General features: G+C 41.4%; 2 protein-coding genes and 1 long non-coding RNA gene across 4 annotated transcripts in view; 2 read left to right on the plus strand and 1 right to left on the minus strand.

Moving 5' to 3' along the window:
- Positions 1 to 64: 64 nt before the first annotated feature.
- nfe2l2a (nfe2 like bZIP transcription factor 2a) lies at positions 65 to 7,818 on the minus strand. The gene is made up of 5 exons (XM_021597223.3): positions 7,620 to 7,818; positions 3,884 to 4,159; positions 3,526 to 3,618; positions 3,226 to 3,405; positions 65 to 2,652 (listed from the first exon to the last, which is right to left on the minus strand). Exons 1-5 carry the CDS (start codon positions 7,659 to 7,661, stop codon positions 1,402 to 1,404), a joined length of 1,842 nt encoding a protein of 613 aa, XP_021452898.1. The 5' UTR covers positions 7,662 to 7,818; the 3' UTR covers positions 65 to 1,401.
- A 1,516-nt stretch (positions 7,819 to 9,334) lies between these two features.
- LOC110520136 (uncharacterized) lies at positions 9,335 to 11,322 on the plus strand. Its single transcript, XR_002472946.3, has 2 exons — positions 9,335 to 9,724; positions 10,614 to 11,322. It is a non-coding gene; the product is annotated as an uncharacterized LOC110520136 (long non-coding RNA).
- Positions 11,323 to 12,922: 1,600 nt separating this feature from the next.
- agps (alkylglycerone phosphate synthase) overlaps positions 12,923 to 21,129 on the plus strand; it is a 39,647-nt gene continuing 31,440 nt past the window's right edge. The window contains exons 1-2 of one of the 2 annotated variants that reach the window (XM_036974477.2): positions 12,923 to 13,381; positions 20,279 to 20,368. In XM_036974477.2, the coding sequence (XP_036830372.1) occupies positions 13,176 to 13,381; positions 20,279 to 20,368 (296 nt within the window). In that variant the 5' untranslated portion in view covers positions 12,923 to 13,175. The remainder of the gene's footprint in view (positions 13,382 to 20,278; positions 20,369 to 21,129) is intronic. The other variant, XR_016494752.1, reaches the window with a different exon arrangement.

Below are 21,129 nucleotides of genomic sequence, written 5' to 3' on the forward strand. Positions count from 1 at the left end.
TGAAAAACACATAGTTACGCAAATCCCAGTCAGCAAAGTCATTATGTTCATCTGGCAAACATTGTTGCATACTATCAAATCCAACTTTATTTATATAGCAAAATTCTTACAAATGCTTTTCAAAGTGCTTAAATAAAATTAAAGGTGGAAAGATCAAACATTTCTATGCAAATATAAAATCAAGATAGACATTAAGAGTAAAATAGCAGTGGATAGGAAATTGAATGCAGAAAAAGCGGATAAAAGTTCCTAATATTGGTAAGACAAATAAAAGCACTTTAGTTAATAGCACGGATAAAATGGTATGTCTTAAGACAAATCTTAAGAATCAACAGTTTGAGGACCTAAGATCCGGCAGGCTATTCCAAAGACCAGGACCGTAGTGTCTGAAGGCAGCCTCACCAAAAGTTTTGGTTCTGACATTTGGAATGACTAAAAGACCAGTGGCAGAAGATATCAAACATTAAAAGCATATCAGACATGTATTCGGGTGCAAGGCCATGTAGTGCTTTATAAATCAATATAGATTGTGTTTAGGCTGATATAAAACTTAAGAGTAACTGACGAAATGTCATTGTTTATTTCATTTTATAAACTGGGTCATTCGAGCCCTGAATTGGCTGACAGCCGAGGTATATTTTTATTTGATTTAACCTTTTATTTAACTGGGCAAGTCAATTAAGAAGAAATTCTTATTTACAATGACGGCCTAGGAACAGTTTAGGGGCAGAACGGCAGAGTTTTACCTTGTCAGCTCGGGGATTCAATCTTGCAACCTTCCGGTTACTGGCCCATCGCTCTAACCACTAGGCTACCTGCCGCTGAAAATTATATCAGACGGTAAACCACAGGTATGACAAAACATTTTGTTTTTACTGCTCTAATTACATTGGTAACCAGTTTATAATAGCAATAAGGCACCTTGGGGGTTTGTGATATATGGCCAATATACCACGGCTGTGTCCAGGCACTCCGCGTTGCCTCATGCAATATATCACACCCCCTTTGGCCTTAAGCAGAAAAGGGTCAGAAAATACAAAATAAACAGAGCTGCAAATCAAAGAGTAAAGTTTATAAAACAGACTTTTAAGTAACAGTGATTGCAACAATATCATTTGCATACTAAAACATGATATATACCATTCACATTTTCATATCTCAATAGCAAATCATGTATAAATGTATTTACAAGCAATATCAGTAAAACAACCTTAGATGAAAGTGGAGACCAGTACAAAAAAACTCAAATGTCAAAAATATTATAAAGGCATTCAAGGAGAGTAGGCAAGGACTATATAATAGTTCTGCTATTTTACTAACGCTTAAAGCCAAGCATCTACAACGTTGTTCTTTGCATAGTATTATTACTAATGCAGTACCAAGTAGTAAAGCAGAGAAGTGCTAGTTGTCATTTTTCTTGAAAAGCATTTTTTTAATGCGGGGGACGAGGAAGACTGTGCCATCGGTGGTCTGCTGGAGGGAGTACTCTGACGGGGAGTAGGGCTTCCCCTCCTCATCCCTCACTAGACTGAACACCTCCAGGTACAGGGTGTTAAGCTCCTGCTTCATCTGTCGCACGCTGCTGTAATTCTTGGTCTTCTCTCTCTGCAGTCGCTCCTTTTCCTCCTTCAGTGAGTCCAGGTCATACTCCAGCTCCACGATGTTCTCCATCTTGCGTTTGCGGCAGTTCTGGGCAGCCACCTTATTCTTGCCCCGCCGGCGGATGTCTCTGACCAGGGCCAGCTGGGCCTCGTTGAGCTGGTGCTTGGACATCATCTCGTTGAAGTCGTCCACAGGCAGGTTGATGATCATGTCCACAGTGAAGGGGATCTGGAGGGCCTTGGCACGCTGCTCGTCTCTGGAGAGGCGCTTCTCGGAGCGTCTCCTCTTCTTGTCTTTGGTGAAGGGGGGATCGTTGTGGCCTGTCTCCTCATCTGGCTCGGTCTTGCCATGTTTGGGCTTTTTGTCCTGCTGCTGAGCTGACACAGGGGGAGAAGTCTGGAAACCATCCGGTTGGAAAGACAGTGAGAACATCTCGGAGTAGTCAGACTCTGCACTCTCAGGGTTACTGTCCATCTCCTCCATGTCTGAATCGCTGTAGCCACCAAAGGATCCATCCCCATACATCGATTTCTCAGGGGAGCTAGCATGTGGACTTGCCTCCACAGACACACCTGAGTCCGAATCTGGAAATTCTGGCATTATCTCAGTTTTGTTTCCTCTGTCAAATGCTTCTCTAGGAGAAAGGTCATGTAATTCCATTGGTGTAAAAGTAGGCTTGTGTGATATCTCTGCCAAGGAGTTACCTCCATTTCCTTGGCCACAAGGCAGGGTGACACTTGTCACTTTTGTGTTAACAATGTCTTGATAAAATACATCACAGAAAGTTGCTGCACTGAAGTTAGTATTTAGGTCTGGAGCCTTTAGGGTCATCTGATTGAGGTGGTCAAGAGGAGCCATGTTGGGAAAGCTCTCCTCAAAGGCGTTGATGAATTCAGGTGGGCAGACCTCTGCTGCATTTGATGCCACCTCTGCCAGGTTGGGCAATGGGTAGAAGCTGTAGTTTGGATCCTGCACCTCAGGGGTGGTGTTAGTGGGCAGATATCCTCCTGTCTGATCCAGTGTGTCCTTCATTTGCATATTCAGGCATTGCTGGAAAACAAGATTCAGAAGAGTCACAACAAATCCAGTAACCCATGCAGTTTATCAGACGTCAAGATGTAACATTATAGTAAAATGCAGTATAGTACCATCACATGGACCATCACATGGACGTTCAGCATTTACTAAGACTTCGTTTCAAACCTTTGTATTTTATTCTCAATAGTAGTTGAAACTTTGCACAGGTTCAATATTCCAAATAAATTGTGAATCCTTAATTGATTAACATCTTAGCATGACATTTTGCACTGTACTTGTACTGTACGTAAAGTATTTTCTGGTTTGTTTCCATGCTACTACCTTCATCCACTGCTAAACATTAGAGCGCTATTTAAGTGTTACCAAGGACACAAGCAGCTCTGAGGCAACAGTGCTCTGTGGAAACCTGATCACAGTGGATTTAGCTGTATTATCTGCTTCTGCTGTGTGTCCCATTCAAACACACAGGACAAAGGTGAGTAGGTTCTCTCATGCATGGCTGCTGCAATCCATGCATTCTTTGGGTGTTTTTTTTTACACCACAGAGCATCGTGCCATTGAGGTGGTAGAATCTGCCTATTGTACCTGCAGCTCAGGAAGGGACAAAAGCTCCATCCAGGCCTGCTCCAAATCTGGGGAGGTCCTCTGTGGGGGCTGGGGGGCTGGGAGGAGGGGTGGCTGGGTCAAAGCTGGCAGCTCACATGCCATGACATGGTTGCTGTTTGGGGCTGGAGCTACGGTGACATCCAGACAGACGGAAGCGGTCTACAATACAAAAAGGGGGGGTGGAACACTGTAAAAGACCAGAACAGACATGGGATATTGTTTTTTAATTTGTTTGAGGGATATATATTTTTTTAAATCTAAAAGTGAATGTATTCTTACTGCCGTAGCCTCTACCAGTGGGAAGGTCTCTGCCAGCAGCTGCATACATTCATCAAATGACATGGCATCTCCGTCTTCTGTGAAGCTGACATTCTGAAGGGAAAGATTCAAAGCATATGAACCCCTCTTGCAAAAGAATAGGTAGGAATTTGAACAGAGTGCGCTACCTAGACGAAGGTCTTCACAGATTAGTTTCTAAAGAGACAAATCCACCAATGGAAAACTACAGAGCCACCTGTTTTCCCCTAATTACACTGGATGAGGTGGTTACCTAGCTACAGCGGAGCTGCACCCAACCCAGTGCAGGGAGGGCAGTGGCCAGCCTCTGACATGACTGACAGCTGTGTGTGTACTGTACCTGTGTGACTTGAGGGGGTGCGGCGGTGGTGGCAGACTGCGGTGACTGGCCGCTGGGTGCAAGGCGGGGCACGAACTCCCCCGTCTCCTCATCCAGCTGTAGCTGAGCCAGCAAGGCCTTCTCCTGCTCTCTCAGCAGCTGCTGCCTCTTCTCCTCCTCCTGCACCCGCTGCCGCTGCAACTCATGCTCCTTCTGACGGTGGCAGTAGTCAAACACCTCTCGCCCTGCGCCCAGGTCAATGTCCTGCCTCCACAGGATGTCGATTAGGTCCACGTCCTGCCAAGAGACAACAGGTTAGACTGGAACTCACAAAGCACCATACACAAGGAGATTGTGCACTAGGAACAAGGAAGTGTGTGCCTGCTGTGAAGTAGCATGGCTACTGGCTCTCGCTACAGTGCCACACCCCGTCCCTTCGGGTGTCTGTCCTTCGACAACTGGCTAGAATGTAATGAGGAAGAAGCCGTCTGAATAATAGAGGAACTTCTCCATTTCCCCAGAGTTCAGTCTCCACCCACAGAGAATACGTGCCTCTTAGCTGCTTTCCAGGCAGAGGAGCAAATAATTGAAAAGACAACAGGTCAAATGTAATATTGTTGCATCTCTGTCTGTTGTATCAGTAGCTTAGACCAAAAACAAATTAAATCAATGATCACTCTGAGGAGAAAGGTTCATTCATACAACTTGAAATGTAATGTGGTTTACTTTTTATTTGATATAACACAATGCACCACAAGGTCACAACATTCACTACTGTATTTGGAGAACCATATTGCGTTGAGACCTGGCAATAGAGTTTAGTACGGATATGTTCAGAGAAAGTGCTTACTATATTCCCCACTGGTGTATAGCACGTTTTATAACAAGATCATTTGGTCCTCCACTTCTACCTCACTGTGGCCGATGTTTATTAGCTTTCTGCGTGTAAATTCAGGAATGTCCAGAGATAAACTGTGCTGGTCTCCCTTGGGCCTTTTAACATCCATTACACAAACCTTATTTACAGAAGGAAGTGTTTCACAAGGGCCTTGGGAGATTGCATAAACCGAACATTAGGTCACACTGAAAGCTCTGAGCATGTGACTGTTTGTTTCTGGGTAATAAAGGCAAACTATACATTCAGAGAGACTTGGTCACATGAACAGAACAGAGAGAGGACAGAGGATATAAAGAGAGACAGATCAGATGACTAACAAAGCAGAAGTATGTTTAAAGAGGATGTGGATTTGGAACTTGATGTTATTTGTTAACACGGATCGATTTCAACTTAGCTAACTCTGTATCGTAAAAGGAATGAGCACAAGTAATTGCTTTGTTACTGTGTAGACCAAATCAAGTGTTAAACATGACCATTATAAGTTCAACCCATGACCTCTTATTCAGAAATGGGTATAATAAACAATGAACATTGGCTTTCTGTTTGTGTGCATCAGATGCGCAGTGCTGCTGACTACTCTTTAACCCTATTTGCCTTGGTCGTTACGTTAAAGCCAGCAATAGTCCATGACCGTTAAAGCCCGTAACGTCAGAAGGTCTGGTTAGGGCAATAAGTCCCACTATTAATATTGGTCAGAGGAGTGAGTACACGCAACCATAAATTATGACTGTGGAGACGAGGAAGAATGGCCTAAACTGACCTAACAGCTGCTGGATGAAAGCAGCTTTTGTGGTCAGCCATGTTTTCTCCTTTCAAAAACAGCAGATTGAGTCCATGTGTCATGCCTTTAGCCCACACAACTATCAGTTGCAGTCTAGAAGAGTGAAGAAATCTTGAAAAGGACAATGCCTTGTTCTTTTATAGACACTTTCATCATACAGGATCGATGAATTCTGTCATAAAAGGCTAATTAACTTTATCTAGTTTCATCAACACATTTCATAATCCCTTTTGAATAAAATAAAATGACTGGAGCCACTTTAAGCTTTTCATGTTGTCAATGACACTTCAACTCCACTCATTCATGCAGAGATGAGTGATTTGTGTACATTCACAAATTACTGATCCTCCCTCTCAAAAAAAGGATGATGTAACTATTGTGAACGGAAGATGTTGACTTCCATTGGGACCATTTTGGTAAATTGTTTGGATGAGCGACTTCACTTTTTAAACTCAGTAACTATTTTGTTATGAACTATCTTGGTGGAGTGAAGTATTTATCCACAAAATACTTGTGAAACATTCTGGTTAGTTCACTGATATTTTGCAATAGTACTTGAATGTAATAAGCTATGGGAACTGGGTTTGTAAAAAGAAATGCTCATTTTCCTGGTTGATTCTGCAAGTTAGTGTAAATAAAAGCTCTTCCTTTTCCATTCTCAAACAACATCTCTTTGTTTGAATCCCAGACATACTTTGAGTAGCTGATTTTTCATCTCAGAATGTGCAGCAACTCAAACAGAATAAAAAACATATTAGGGGTATAGACACCACTTTTAAAAACAAGCCGACCACCGATTCCAACAGTACAGGAATTAAGTGACAGCAAAACAACTGATTCGTGGACCTATATACATAATTCCTTGATACCTAAAAAAAAAACTCATCAAAAATGATAAAAGTTGTCTATTAACGTACTTTTCCTTTGTCAAGGGAAATTTTTCAAAACACAACCAGATGAGTTTGGTTTTGGGATAAGGCCTTTACTCCAACACCATCTTTTTTTCTCCAAAAAAAGAAACACATCCGGTTACAATCCTACTGAACATTCCCCAACGCAGGTTTACTCTTTAATTTAGTGGAACCTGTCGTCAATTGATTACTAGATGAACGTGTTATTAACTGTTTGTAAACCAAGGCCAGCTGCATAACTACAACCACTTCTGGGTTATTATAATAAAGAATAGCCTACGCATTTGTTAATTTGACACAGTTGGCCTATGTAAATAGAAAATTAAATAAATTCCAAGATTAGCTGGGACAAAGAGATGTTGTTTGAGAAAGGAAAAGGAAGAGCATTTATTTACACTAACATGCAGAATCCACCAGGAAATGGAGCATTTTTTTTTTACAAACCCAGTTCCCATAGCTTACTACACTGAAGTGCAATCGTACAATCAACTGTATATATGGAGCGAAGGTAGGCCTATGGATGCCATCTACGGGAACACGGGATGGGGCTCTAGTGGCGCATTGGGAGATTCCGACGGCCAAAAAAGAAGCACACCGACATAAAAATAAATGGGCTGCCTGGGGAAAACTTTCGTCATCTTGGCATATTTTTTACTTGACAATAATTGCATCATTACACATATGGATTACGATATTAACCGGATATTCAACTGTTATTTTTCGCCCAATTTAGTTGTATGCACCGGGCAGACAACCATCCATGACTCTGCAGAAATCTCTATGAACAGACCTGTCGACTACAGCGAGGAGACGGAAATTGTAGCCTAGTGCTAGAAACGCGACTGCAAATGTCAAAACTACAGCACAACAAGCTCACATATGATTATGATAGGCTATAGGCAAAGAAAGCATATGTACGATTCGTTTAATTTAATTTATTAAATAATATACGGATTATTATGGAAAATGCACATTGGGTTGAATTTGACAGTTTGTTCATATCAGGTAACATGAGTGTAGGCCTTATTTCATTTCAATAGTTTGAACTATCCTTTAAATAGTTTTTCGACTGTAGGCCAAGGAACATTTTATCAATATATCAACCTTGAGATGTTTTACAAAGCCTACTGAGTTGAATATAGTAGCCAATAACAACATAATATTTACCTGTTGACTAGGATTCATTTTATGCATCTCAGTTTCCATCATAGTGGATAGTTGGCTTGTCCCTTTGTAAAGAAAAACCCAATAGGCCTATATAAAAATATAAATTTGTAATCCTTTACAGAAATATAAAATGGTGGACTATCCGAAGGCGAGGAGTCCGGCCCAGCAATGTTTTGACTATGAAGGAAATAGTGCTTCTAATCTTGTGAAAGTTTACGGAAAACCCCAAGCAGTCTGATAGCCTTGCCCACAAGTTGCGTCAGCCAGTCAAGGGCTCCGAGAGAGCTGCGCTGGGATCGTCCCACTCAACGTCCTATTGGTTCGATAAGGCCAGTTTGTGGCTGTGCTCCGGACAACCAATGTTACATTTGCTTCCCGTTTGTTAACAAGTAATTTGCTATTTAACCTAAAAAATTAAAAGTGTATTCAAGAAGTGTCCAGATACATTTACATAATATCTGCCACCATAGATTCATGACACTAGAAGAGGTATTTTTGATAACAGCATCTTGGTTGACTTATGAACTAATATAAGAATTACAGTTATTACAATGTTATTACAACAGTTTTTACAACTATTGTCAGCATTGTTCCAAAATGTAAGGCACATTTACCAATTGTATCACCTTGACAGACTAAATACCCACATTTATTTCAAGCAGAATGCTATAAAGCTGCAGTGAATAGACTTGCAAACTGCATTTGTGTACAGGGTAGGACTATAGGTTACAATGGGAATCAAGTATGTAATGAATAAAATAAGGATTAGAAACTGAAACTATAATAAGGAACAATTGTTAGTCAACATTGATATCTGTAGTTGTCTGCAGTAGGCCCAAATCTGCTCACAGCTAATCCAACTAGGAGAGAGATGGGATGGCAACTCCTGAAAATCGATCTATTAAATAGCGACCTCTTCTGGTTTAGATGACGCCTAAGTATTTCATTCATTTGTACAGTAGCCTAACCTATACTACAGCAGGCCCCAGGCCCTCCCCTTGCACACTCTGTAGACTCAGCCACACCATTGACACAGTTGGCTTAGTATACGTTATTCAAATGTAAAACGGAGATGGTGCACAGTCATAGCCTCACATGTTTCCTTTTGCTTAAGACCCTGCAAAGACAGACTGTTGACTCAAGACCAGATGGTAGCCTCTCCTGACGCCGCTCTATGTTCACGTCCGTGGGCGTGACGTAGCGTTTGGCCGGAGCAAGGAGTTTGGGTAGCCAGGCAAATGGTAGTCTACACACAGTTGCCTTTGAAATTGACGACCAGGGTTAGATACCCAATTTATTTTTTAAAAAGCCTGTGAAATATTATTTGACATAAAAGTAGGCTATAGGCTACACAATAATTTTTATTTCAAAACAATCGGAAAATTTCACATTCTCCAATATAGCCTAGTTGTATGCACACACGTTGAAAAAAATAAGAGTATCATTATATTATCCTCCCCATCATCCATAACTTGATATTTAGGTATAGGTCTTCATTATTTAAATTAAATAAGGTATGCCTTTGCTGAAACATGTTGCTGGAATATTACACTAGTTACAATGAGATCCTTGACAGCGCCGATGTAGTATAACATTCTGACACGAGTGCAATAGGAGGTTGGGACCACATTGCAATTATAAGCAGCGTTTGAAACGTCTTGTAATGTGGTGGTCTTTAAAACCACGCTCTCTGACACGTATATGTAAAGAGCCTCACGATACCTCTAGCTATGCCTTACCTATACAGTGCAGCCCACTGTCCCACTATCTGAATTCAAATGACACTATATGGATTTTTCTCTCAAGCGCGCCCACGAATACGCGTTCACGTTTGGCAGCTCCACGTCGACATTCTTCCAGCTGTGCACAGGGCTGAAAGAAGAAGAGGTAAAAGCGGCGTGAAGCCAGCTATACGAACACTGTATGTAGGCTCCAACGAGGGACGTCAACCGCGAAATGGAGAAGAGGAAAATCTCCTGTTTTTTTACAGTTAGTCCTGCAACAATTGTATATAGCCCACTGTTTTTTTTTGTTGCATTTTATGATCTTTTTGCCCTCGTGCTGGATTGCAGCTGGCCCCCTTTAACAGCTCTCACTTCTGCCAGGTACAGTATGATCAGTTGCTTTTCTTGCTTCTTATTATAGTTTTCTCACATTTCGAATATGAAGCTATGGCATTTCACATCTGCTAATCGAATTCCAATATTTTGTAATTCACTGTTTGATGTTGCACTTTGTAACTTCATTGCAGTTAGCAACTCTCCAAACTTTATTTTATATAAACTTGTATGCTAAACTGAAGTGAAAAATGTAATGTTTGCCTTGTTTTACAGGTAGACCGTGTATTTATCATTTTAATTGTAAACTTCAGTCTGTGGCTTGTGGAAAAACTCAACAAATAGGCTATACATTTGCATAATGAATGTGGGTGTATTACTCCAGGAGGGAATATTCAGCATAAAGAAATCCAGGATTCCAAATTTGGAACCTTTAGACACGTCATCTGTTCTACATATGAAGTGCCCTAATTGTTCACTTTACAACCTTGAAGATAGTCAAGGTTGAACTGCAAAGTAAACACAAAGAAAAGCTTAATTCCTACATACTGTATAATATTGTATGATTTAATCATTTCTGTGGTGGTGGGTTGGTGGCAGAGTGTGAGAATCCATCTAAGTTCCCAACAGCAGGCTTCTCATTCACTCTATTCTATGTTGTCTTAATAGGCCCAGAGAGTTACTGGCTTACTCTTCTAAGTTTCATTTAATGCACTTTTTTTAATCACTCAGCTGTGACTGATTCCATTTTTTTTATTTGATCTCAAATCATGTTGGATTTAACTTCGGTTAGGTCTCAATACTGTGTTGAGAGAGTCGGCTTAACCTCACAATTACATATTTTCCACACTATTATGTTAAATCAAAGTGTTCACCAAGCAAGCACACCAATGAGAAATGTAGCTACTACATTTCACTCTCTTGTTATATGTTGCAGGTGAAGGAGTGGTGAAATGGGTTGGCACAAAGGAATAGCCTACGATGTGGCACTCTGGCTTTCCAAGTAAAGTTCTGTGATACACTTCGACTCTAATTGTTTGCAGTCAGTGCATTACAGAACTTTGTTTTGGGAGTTAAAGCTCCGGCCTGCGGGAAACAAACCTACCATCTGGAGAGTGGAACCATTATTTCACATGCCACTTGCAGACTGCAAAAGGGAGAATAAAGTTTTTATTTTGACAATGACTCATGAGTTTTCACCAACTTTTGTAGTATGTATCTGCTTATAAGTAAACACGCACTTGGTCTATTGCTATCAGAGTGAAATGTCTGAACTATTCATGAAAAATGGACTCCCAGAAAGCCATGGTAGAGTGTTACATAATTTCCTATAGGACGATGTGGAGACTCCAGTCATACCTCACTATCACTTGGTCATGTGACTCAATGGACATGAGAAGGAAAGATAAACAACAGCAGTTGAAATGTTCAAACCTCATTTTCACTGTCCTGGGTCATACAATGTAGTGGTCAAACATCTCATAACCATATCAAACCCATAAACATGAATGTCCCAATTCAGATACTTTTTTTCTTCATCATTTTCTGTTGAGTATTGACATTGCGTCATGCGAATGCTGGATAATTGTCTGTTGAATCATTCATTGTTGGAATGTAAGTCTGAATAAAACTATTTCAGAGATGTACATTGAGTGGACAAAATATTAAGAACACCTGCTCTTTCCATGACATAGACAGACCAGGTTAATCCAGGTGAATGCTATGATCCCTTATTGATGTCACTTGTTAAATCCACCTCAATCAGTGTAGACGAAGGGGAGGAGACAGGTTAAATATGGCGTTTTAAACCTTGAGACAATTGAGGCATGGATTGTGTACGTTGTATGTCAGAGGATGAATGGGCAAGACAAGATATGTAACTGCCTTTGAACGGGGTATGGTAGTAGGTGCCAGGTGCACCGTTTTGAGTGTCAAGAACAGCAACGCTGCTGTGTTTTTCACTCAACAGTTTCCGTTTATCAAGAATGGTCCACCACCCAAAGAACACCCAGCACACTTGACAAAACTGTGGGAAGTATTGGAGTCAACATGGGCCAGCATCCCTGTGGAAAGCTTTCGACATCTTGTAGAGTCCATGCTCAACGAATTGAGGCTGTTCTTGGGGAGGGGGGTATATGTATTATGTTTCTTTCAAATCAAATCGAAGCTTTCAATACATCAACAAATAGAAGACAGAGAATGCAATAAAATCAATGGCTCCTTTAAATGGCACATATTTGTTAGTCTTAAAGACACATGCATAGATTTAAACACTACACCAACATGGCATATTTTGGTTCCCATTCAATATGATCACTGTCTTAAAATGAAACCTATTTTTTCTGTGTTTTTAAAGTTTATTCATGGTCTAATATTTAGAGAGCTGGGGTGTATTCAATATGTCTTGCAATGGAAATAGTTTACCGTTTAAGAACCAAACGGAAGCAAACAGAGAAATAGAACAAAACAGGGAGTGACCTACTTGAATTTGTCCAATAAAAACTAATTTTTGTTGCAAAACGTTTTCAGTTTGGACTAAATGGTTCCTGTTGCAAACCCTTTTGCGACAGACAAAACATTTTTGCAACAGAATCGGGGTAATGAATACACCCCTGGATTCTGTGGTAAACTATAAAGTCAAATCTGTTAAAGAGAAAGGCATACATTTTCCATTAATTAAAGGCTCACTCTGTAATTTCTGTATCCAGCAACAGTCTGACCCTGCAACTTTGTTTGTAAGGCTGATGGGGCTGGGGGAAATGTAACTACAGTCAAATTCATAACAGACTATGAATTCAACTGACAGTCCAGATCAACATGATTATTTTTAACATATTTTGATTGTAGGTATATGCTACAATACTTACCATGGAGTAATAAATTACAACCTGGGAGGGGTTGCAATTTATTATTCCAATACAAACAGATTATTCTGCACAACAGTGACTGTAGCTTTATAAGTAGCAATTCCATTGGTTACAGTAACAGCATGAACTTTACAAAAATCATGTGATCAAAGGTCATGCAGTTTCGAGGAAATCGCCTTATGGTCGCTGCAGTTGCTTCTCTCCATCTGCACTATGCAGCTATCACCTGCATTGTGGGAGGCACTATTTGTCTACCAATCATTTGGGTGTTTTGTTTGACCCAAGTAAACGTGGCCAAATACCTGACTGAAACAGCAACCAACTTTGTGCAATTCTAAAGCTACAGGGGATACAAATGAAAAGTGATATTTGAGACCCCACTCTAACCAATGAATTGTACACACATTTTTCCAGTTGTGAGTGTGTGATATGGGGATATAGAAAAGTTTAGACAACAGACAAACTATTATAAACACTAGCAGCTATGTTGACGCTGTCATGTCGATCTGAGCCTTGCTGTTGCAAAACCATTAAAGTGTCAGACTTGTGGCTGTTACAGATGCCCCTCCCCCGACGTCACTCTACCGTCGTCTTCGTTAGGCTTACCGCTCGAACACACACATTTTATCCCTATGCTGACCTCTGACAGCTGCCTCTCCCTGCACAAACACGGAAGCAGCATGGCGTCAGACAGCAACAGCTCCGAGAGCCAACGAATTGCACAGCAAAGATTGAGGATAATTGCCGGGCATTTACAGAAACATAAGGACGACGACTCGGGAACTATCGCAACTGAATGCAAAGCTGAAGCGAATAAAGGGACGGTGCCGAGAAAGAGGTAGGACTTGGCGGTGGTGATGCGATAGCAGTGGATGGAGGATGGCTACGCTGAAATGCTAGCTGGTAGCTAAAAGTGATTGTCATACAGTATGAAACAGCTGTCATGCATTTCCTTGTTATTAAAACACAGTATTGGTGTCTTTTACAAACGGAGAGGACCTCCTCGGCATATGATTATTCATACATTTCCGATTTCATTTAACTAAGGAAATTAGCCAGTTCTATGTGCGCCAACGTTAATGGTCCTCAAACAAAGTGTTCATTCATCGAAGAAGTGGGTGCGGCGGGACTGTATTCTATCCAACTCTTTTTAATTGTTGTTGTTGTAGGCTGCTTAGAATATGTTATAGGAATGTTTGATATTGAGTTGAGGTCAATCCTACATCATTTCCTGTACCATTTTGTCATAACTTGCCAACGTTATGTGAGCACCGCTAGCCACTCGCAGTGACAGTGGGCAGCTGGAGTTTATGTAAAACTACAAGATCAGCTTGCCAACATTTCAAACTATTTCAAGGTAGCCTATTCAATTTCACATCTATATTATTAACTATAGCTTAATAGGCTACTGGCATTGTTTTGATACTGACACTATTCTGATCAACTAGGGAAATCTCAGCTCTGTTTGACAGACATGACCAGAATTAGACGCTACATTCTTGAGCAGAAAACAAGTGGTCATTATGATGGTGAAAGTTGTATATGTAGTCTTACAATCTATTTTTATCTAGAGGTTGTTTTTACAGATTTAGTTGGGATTTAGGTGTGGGACACCCTCTCCCAGTCAACACAATTGACAGAAGTCAGAATGGGATAAAGTTCACCAGTAAAACTTTCTGCCTAAAACTTGGATCTGATTGGCCAAGACCTGTGGTGGTCTGACTCTCAATTCCTTTTGAGGCGAGTGGGCTGTTCAGCTTTCACAATCGTGCTGTAGTGACATCTAGTGTCAGATATGTTTAAGCGACAAGGATGACTAGAGGACACTTTCATATTTATACAGAACAAAAATATAAACTTAACATGTAAAGTATTGGTCCCATTTTTCATGAGCTGAAATAAAACATCTCAGAAATGTTCCATATGCACAAAACCTTATTTCTCTCAAATTCTTTGAACAAATTTGTTAGTGAGCATTTCTCATTTGCCAAGGGTGCTGAGGAGTATTTATGTCTGTAATAAAGCCCTTTTGATGGAAAAAAACGAATTCTGATTGGCTGGACCTGACTCCACAGTGGGTGGTCCTGTGGCTGCACCCCTTCCCAGTCATGTGAAATCCATAGATTAGGGCCTAATGAATTCATTTAAATTAACTGATTTCCTTATATGAACTGTAACTCAGTCAAATCTTTGAAATTGTTGCATGTTGCATTTTACATTTTTTGGTGGAATCTCTCTCTATTACCTAATGGATGGTCATTTTAGTGCTGGTTCATAGACACTGTTTGAGCTATGACAATAAATAAGACATAAGCTATGTCTATTTCCCTCATTTGAGTGCCCCCCTTCCACCATTATCCAAATTAGAAATAATTTTGTGGACCACTTGCATTATTATCAGTACACATAAATGTAACCTCTGAATTTGCCTACATTTTCTGGAATTGCACTTGGGTTGTTCCATGTCATTTCAGCAAGCAATGACAACCACCATCTCAGATTGTTTTGAAATGGTTTCTGTGTAACAGTATAACTTTAGACCGTCCCCTCGCCCATACCCGGGCGCGAACAAGGGACCCTCTGCACACATCAACTACAGTCACCCACGACGCATCGTTACCCATCGCTCCACAAAAGCCGCGGCCCTTGCAGAGCAAGGGGACCCACTACTTCAAGGTCTCAGAGCAAGTGACGTCACCGATTGAAACGTTATTTAGCGTGCACCTCTAACTAAGCTAGCCGTTTCACATCCGTTACATCTGCAGTTAGAAACATATAAAGATAAGCATTCCTGTAACATTATTATGTTGAAATATAATTTGACCTCTGGTAAATTTAAGCTAGATGGCCCTTTTTTAATTTATAGGATTCAGACAATATGCAATAAATATAGCCGTATACGGCCATATCGTAGGAATGGCGTGGTAGGGGATGTATGCCGTTTTACAGGCTCCTAACCAATTGTTCTATTTTGTGTTTTTTTCCGCTTTGTTTAACTTATTTTGTACATAATGTTGATACTACTCTCTCTTATGACCGAAAAGAGCTTCTATCAGCACAGCGGTTACTTACCTTGAACTGGACAAATACTTTTTTTTTAATGAGTCTGACTCAAAGGATATAATGTTGCTCCCAGACAAGGCCCAAATCCCCATCATTCACATAAAGAAAAGGAGATCAAGGTGCCTTGTTTGAATTCGTTGGCAAGTGGGTAACCCGCCTCTACCATCCATTCTATTAGCCAATGTGCAATCACTGGAGAATAAACTGGATGAGCTCGGTTCGAGACAATCCTGCCAATGACACGGATTATATACAGTTGGCTGGGTTTTCTGTGCATCGACAGAACAGCTACATCCGGTAAGACGAAGGGTGGGGGTGTGTTTATTTGTCAATAATAGCTGGTGCGTGATGTCTAATATTAAGGTAGTCTCGAGCTATTGCTTGCCTGAGGTAGAGTAGCTCATGATAAGCTACAGACCACACTATCTACCTATAGAGATCTCATCTATATTTTTTTGTAGCCGTCTATTTACCACTACAAACCGACGCTGGCACTAAGACCGCACTCAACAAGCTGTATAAGGCCGTAAGTAAACAAGAAAATACTAATCTAGAAGTGACGCTCCTAGTGGCCAGGGAATTTAATTCAGGCAAATTTAAATCCGTTTTTCCTAATTTCTACCAGAATGTCACGCACAATCAGAGGGAAAAACATTCTAGACTACCTTTGCTCCACACACAGAGACGTGTAGAAAGCTCTCCTTCGCCCTCCATTTGGAAAATCTTGATAACTCTCACCTCCTGATTACAAGCAGGAAGTACAACTGACTCGTTCAATATAGAAGTGGTCAAATGACGTAGATGCTACGCTACAGGACTGTTTTGCTAGCACAGACTGGAATAGGTTCCGGGATTCATACAAATGGCATTGAGGAGTATACCACCTCAGTCACCTGCTTCATCAATAAGTGCATTGATGACATCGTCCCCACAGTGACTGTACGTAGATATCCCAACTAGAAGCCATGGATTACTGGTGACATCCACACCAAGCTAAAGTCTAGAGCTGCCACTTTCAAGGAGCGGGACACTAACCCGGACACTTATAAGAAATACCGCTATGCCCTCAGACGAACCATCAAACAGGCAAAGTGTCAATACAGGACTAAGGTTGAATCCTACTACACCGGCTCTGGCGCTCGTCTGATGTGGCAGGGCTTGCAAACTATTACATACTACAAAGAGAAACCCAGCTGTGAGCTGCTCAGTGATCACGCTCTCCATAGCCGATGTGAGCAAGACCTTTGAACAGGTCATCATTCACAAAGCCGCGGGGCCAGATGGATTACCAGGACGTATACTCGGACCAACTTGTAATACCTACATGTTTCAAGCAGACCACCATAGTCCCTGTGACAAGAAAACAAAGGTAACCTGCCTAAATGACTACTGCCCCATAGCACCCACGTCAGTAGCCATGAAGTGCTTTGAAAGTCTGGTCATGGCTCACAACACTATCATCCCGGAAACCGTAGACCCACTCCAATTCACATACCGCCCCAACAGATCCACAGATGGTACAATCGCAATCCACATTGTCCTTTCCCACCTGGACAAAAGGAACACCTATGTGAGAATGCTGTTCATTCACTACAGCTCAGCGTTCAACACCATAGTGCCCACAAAGCTCATCACTAAATTAAAGACCCTGGGACTAAACACCTCCCTCTGCTACTGGATCATGGGCCGCCCCCAGGTGGTAAGCGTAGGCAAAAATACATCTGCCACACTGATCCTCAACACGGGGGCCCCTCAGGGGTGTGTGCTTAGTCCCCTCCTGTACTTCCTGTTCACCCACGACTGCGTGGCCAAGCATGGCTCCAACACCATTATCAAGTTTGCTGATGATACAACAGTGGTAGGTATAATCACCGACGGCGATGAAACCACCTATAGGGAGGAGGTCAGAGACCTGGCAGTGTGGTGCCAGGATAACAACCTCTCCCTCAACGTGAGCAAGACAAAGGTGATCATGGATGACAGGAAAAGGAGGGCTGAACACGCTCCCATTCACATCAACGGGGCTGTAGTGGAGCTGGTTGAGAGTTTCAAGTTCATTGGTGTCCACATCACCAACAAACTCATGGTCCAAACACACCAAGAAAGTCGTGAAAAGGGCACAACAACGCCTTTTCCCCCTCAGGAGACTGAGAAGATTTGGCATGGGTCCCCAGATCTTTAAAAAGTTCTACAGCTGCACCGTCGAGAGCATCCTGCCCAGTTGCATCACCGTCTGGTATGGCAACTGCTCGGCATCCGACCGTAAGGCGCTACAGAGGGTAGTGCGTACAGCCCAGTACATCACTTGGGCCAAGCTTCCTGCCATTCAGGACCTATATACTAGGCGGTGTCAGAGGAGGGCCCAAAAAAGTGTTAGACTCCAGTCACCCAAGTCACTGTTCTCTCTGCTATTGCACGGCAAGCGGTACCAGAGTGCCAAGTCCAGGTCCAAAAAGCTCATTATCTGCTTCTAATATTGCCTCATTATTGTTATTTTATTGTTACTTTATTTGTGTATTTTTTTTAACATATGAAAATATTTTATTAAATTAACGAAACTGAGAATTTAACAAATAGCAGAAACAGCACCACCTTGTGGTCATAACCTGGTAATATCAACCAAACAACTTAAATAAAGAAAAAATTCAGAACAGGGCTAAATAACCATCACCAAATTCACTGAGAATCCATTACATGGTGTAAAGAAACAATGCTCCTAGCTGTAGCTTCATACTACTTGTCAGACAGAGAGAACTGATACTGTATACTGGCCGTTGGGGTGGGCTTGGTTTGTGTGTTCCGTGGGTGTCTTTTGATTTCACGTCTTAATCATTGTTAAGAAGAGGTTTGGTCCAAACTGGATATTGGTTACTATATTTATAGAATTTTATATGAATCCTATAAATTGAAATCGCCAATTTGGGAGCAATGAATTAGCGTAATTTCTTTGAGTTCAAAAAGTTTTTCAACAAAACAATGTTGCAGGAATGCAATCTGAGATGGTGGGTGTCATTCTTCTTTCCTGTGCTTTTTGAGGTGGAACGACCCACTTTTCACTGGAGTGTAGGAATGTTGTACACTTCAAAGCTGGGCTACTGGTTTTTCTACTGCTGGAATGTCATTCTGGAGTTGACTTTCAACCTATACCTTTTGGGCACGTTGTTTCAAAAGGCGTTTTTAAGGCCAGTCCTTTCAATAACAGTCAGACCTTTTGTCTCTTTCTGTTGGAATAACTTGAGTGCAGACACAAAATGAGGCTACCAATTTAATAAGGTGTTGAACTAGCCTAATGTTTCTGGTGATCAGCATTTTCTTATGCTGTGTGTAATATTTATTACAGTACTTTCAAAAGATTCCCCCAGCTCTCTTAGGATTAATGTTAGCTAAGGGACAGAGACCAGACCACTGTTGCTTCCATTTAATTGCACAATAAATTCATTAACCTCTGGACAGCCGTATTCGGCTGCTTGTTGATGCGTGGAGTTGTGTCATCGTCCAGTGTGATGACAGGAGATCACACAGACTGGCATGGAGAGTATGTCTGTCTCTCATTTCTCAGGCTCCTCATAATTTACACTGCCTGGCTGTTTTGGCAGGCATTCATCATGGTTTTACTCCACTACGTTAGCATCCCATCACGTGTACCAACGTGATTCATGGGTCCCTTCTAGGAGTTGTGGGCCTATTTCATCTGTCTGCTGGGGAAATCTTGAATCATGTCGTATTATAACTCAGTGATTTCTGAAAAGGATTCCCTTAGGATGAGCATAGTGATTTAACACCGACGAAGAAGCACATTACGGAACTGTCAGAGCTCAATTATGTAGTAGATATTGAGATACAATTCCCCGGTGCTCAACCCTGTTTCTTGTGTCCTCTTCCATGATTATCATTAGGCCTAAGACGACGATGTTCCTTCCTTGGAAAATCATTTTAGGAGAATATCCGGTTGTTGGACATACCTTTGGTAATGCCCTTCTATGATATGCATCATGATGCTTCTCCGTGGAGTGTCATCATGTACTTAACGACCTGAGATCTAAGCCACACCCTGTCTGATTGCTGTTGATGATAGTGTTTGAGATGAATAGGTTTTCTTCCCCAAAGTTACTTTGCCACCAGCTTTTCACTGTTACCCCTATATGCATTTAGTAGTGGCGCACCACTGCTGCTAAATTGTGGCCGTCGCCCACCCACCGCTGACTCTGCCACCGCTGACTCTGCCACCGCTGCTGATCTAACAAATCCTAGGGGGAAACACTGCCTGTGGTTGGCTGTGTGCAGTACACATGGGAAGGTCATCTGTCAGGGGTTACGCCTAGGTGCGACTGCAGCCTCCCATACTGCAAATATGGTTACTGATAGCCATGTGGAAAGCCCATTGAATAACTGATAGCAAAACGAGGGAACTGGGACATTTCCCCATTGCAACAGATTGATGTCAAATAAACCACTTTTTCAACTACTACTGTTTGCAACAGGATGTCACGTATGGACAGTCTGACGTTTTCATGAGGTGCAAGGCCAAGGCCTTTTAAAAGTGCTTCCGTGTATTGTCTTCCTGCCTTGAGATTGTTGTCCTGTGTCCTCCTTTGACCTCAGACAGCATTAGTACAGTATTAGCTGCTGCTAAAATAACAATGAAACTGACTTCAACTGTTTGTTTCCCAAGGCAGGAGATTATGAAGTGGAATGGCTGGGGGTACAGTGACTCCAAATTCCTCTTCAATAAGAAGGGTCAAGCAGAATTCACAGGCAAAAGGTATAGTATACTGTCCCCAACATTTGCAACCAATTTTTTTTATTCTCATGAACATGATATGTATTATGATCTGTAAATATGAATGTATCCATTATTCAGTGATGGAATTCTCAATCTGGATTGTACACATTCTCAATCTGGATTGTACACATTCTCAATCTGGATTGAACACATTCTCAATCTGGATTGCACTCTCCACTCCACTACATACAGTTGAAGTCGTACGTTTACATACATTTAGGATGGCGTCATTAAAACTGTTTTTTCAACCACTCCACAAATTTATTGTTAACAAACTATAGTTTTGGCAAGTCGGTTAGGACATCTACTTTGCATGACAAAAGTAATTTTCCCAACAATTGTTTACAGACAGATTATTTCACTGTATCACAATTCCAGTGGGTCAGAAGTTTACATACACTAAGTTGACTGTGCCTTTTTAAACAGCTTGGAAAATTCCAGAAAATGATGTCATGGCTTTAGAAGCTTCAGATAGGCTAATTGACATCATTTGAGTCAATTGGAGGTGTACCTGTGGATGTATTTCAAGGGCTACCTTCAAACTCAGTGCATCTTTGCTTGACATCATGGGAAAATCAAAAGAAATCAGCCAATACCTCAGAAAAACAATTGTAGACCTCCACAAGTCTGGTTCATCCTTGGGATCAATTTCCAAATGCCTGAAGGTACCACGTTCATCTGTACAAACAATAGTACGCAAGTATAAACACCATGTGACCACACAGCCGTCATACCGCTCA

This window comes from Oncorhynchus mykiss, chromosome 3 (genome assembly GCF_057628025.1).
Source record: "Oncorhynchus mykiss isolate SJ-2025 chromosome 3, ASM5762802v1, whole genome shotgun sequence".
Lineage (NCBI taxonomy): Eukaryota > Metazoa > Chordata > Actinopteri > Salmoniformes > Salmonidae > Oncorhynchus > Oncorhynchus mykiss.

What these genes read in the sequence shown, in the direction of transcription:
- nfe2l2a (XM_021597223.3), bottom strand. Translation starts at nt 7,661, where the DNA reads ATGATGGAAACTGAGATGCATAAAATGAATCCTAGTCAACAG. An exon ending in AAATGAATCCTAGTCAACAG is followed by an intron (nt 4,160 to 7,619) that starts GTAAATATTATG and finishes GTCTCTTGGCAG; the next exon opens with GACGTGGACCTAATCGACAT. An exon ending in TGTCCCTTCCTGAGCTGCAG is followed by an intron (nt 2,653 to 3,225) that starts GTACAATAGGCA and finishes CTTGTTTTCCAG; the next exon opens with CAATGCCTGAATATGCAAAT.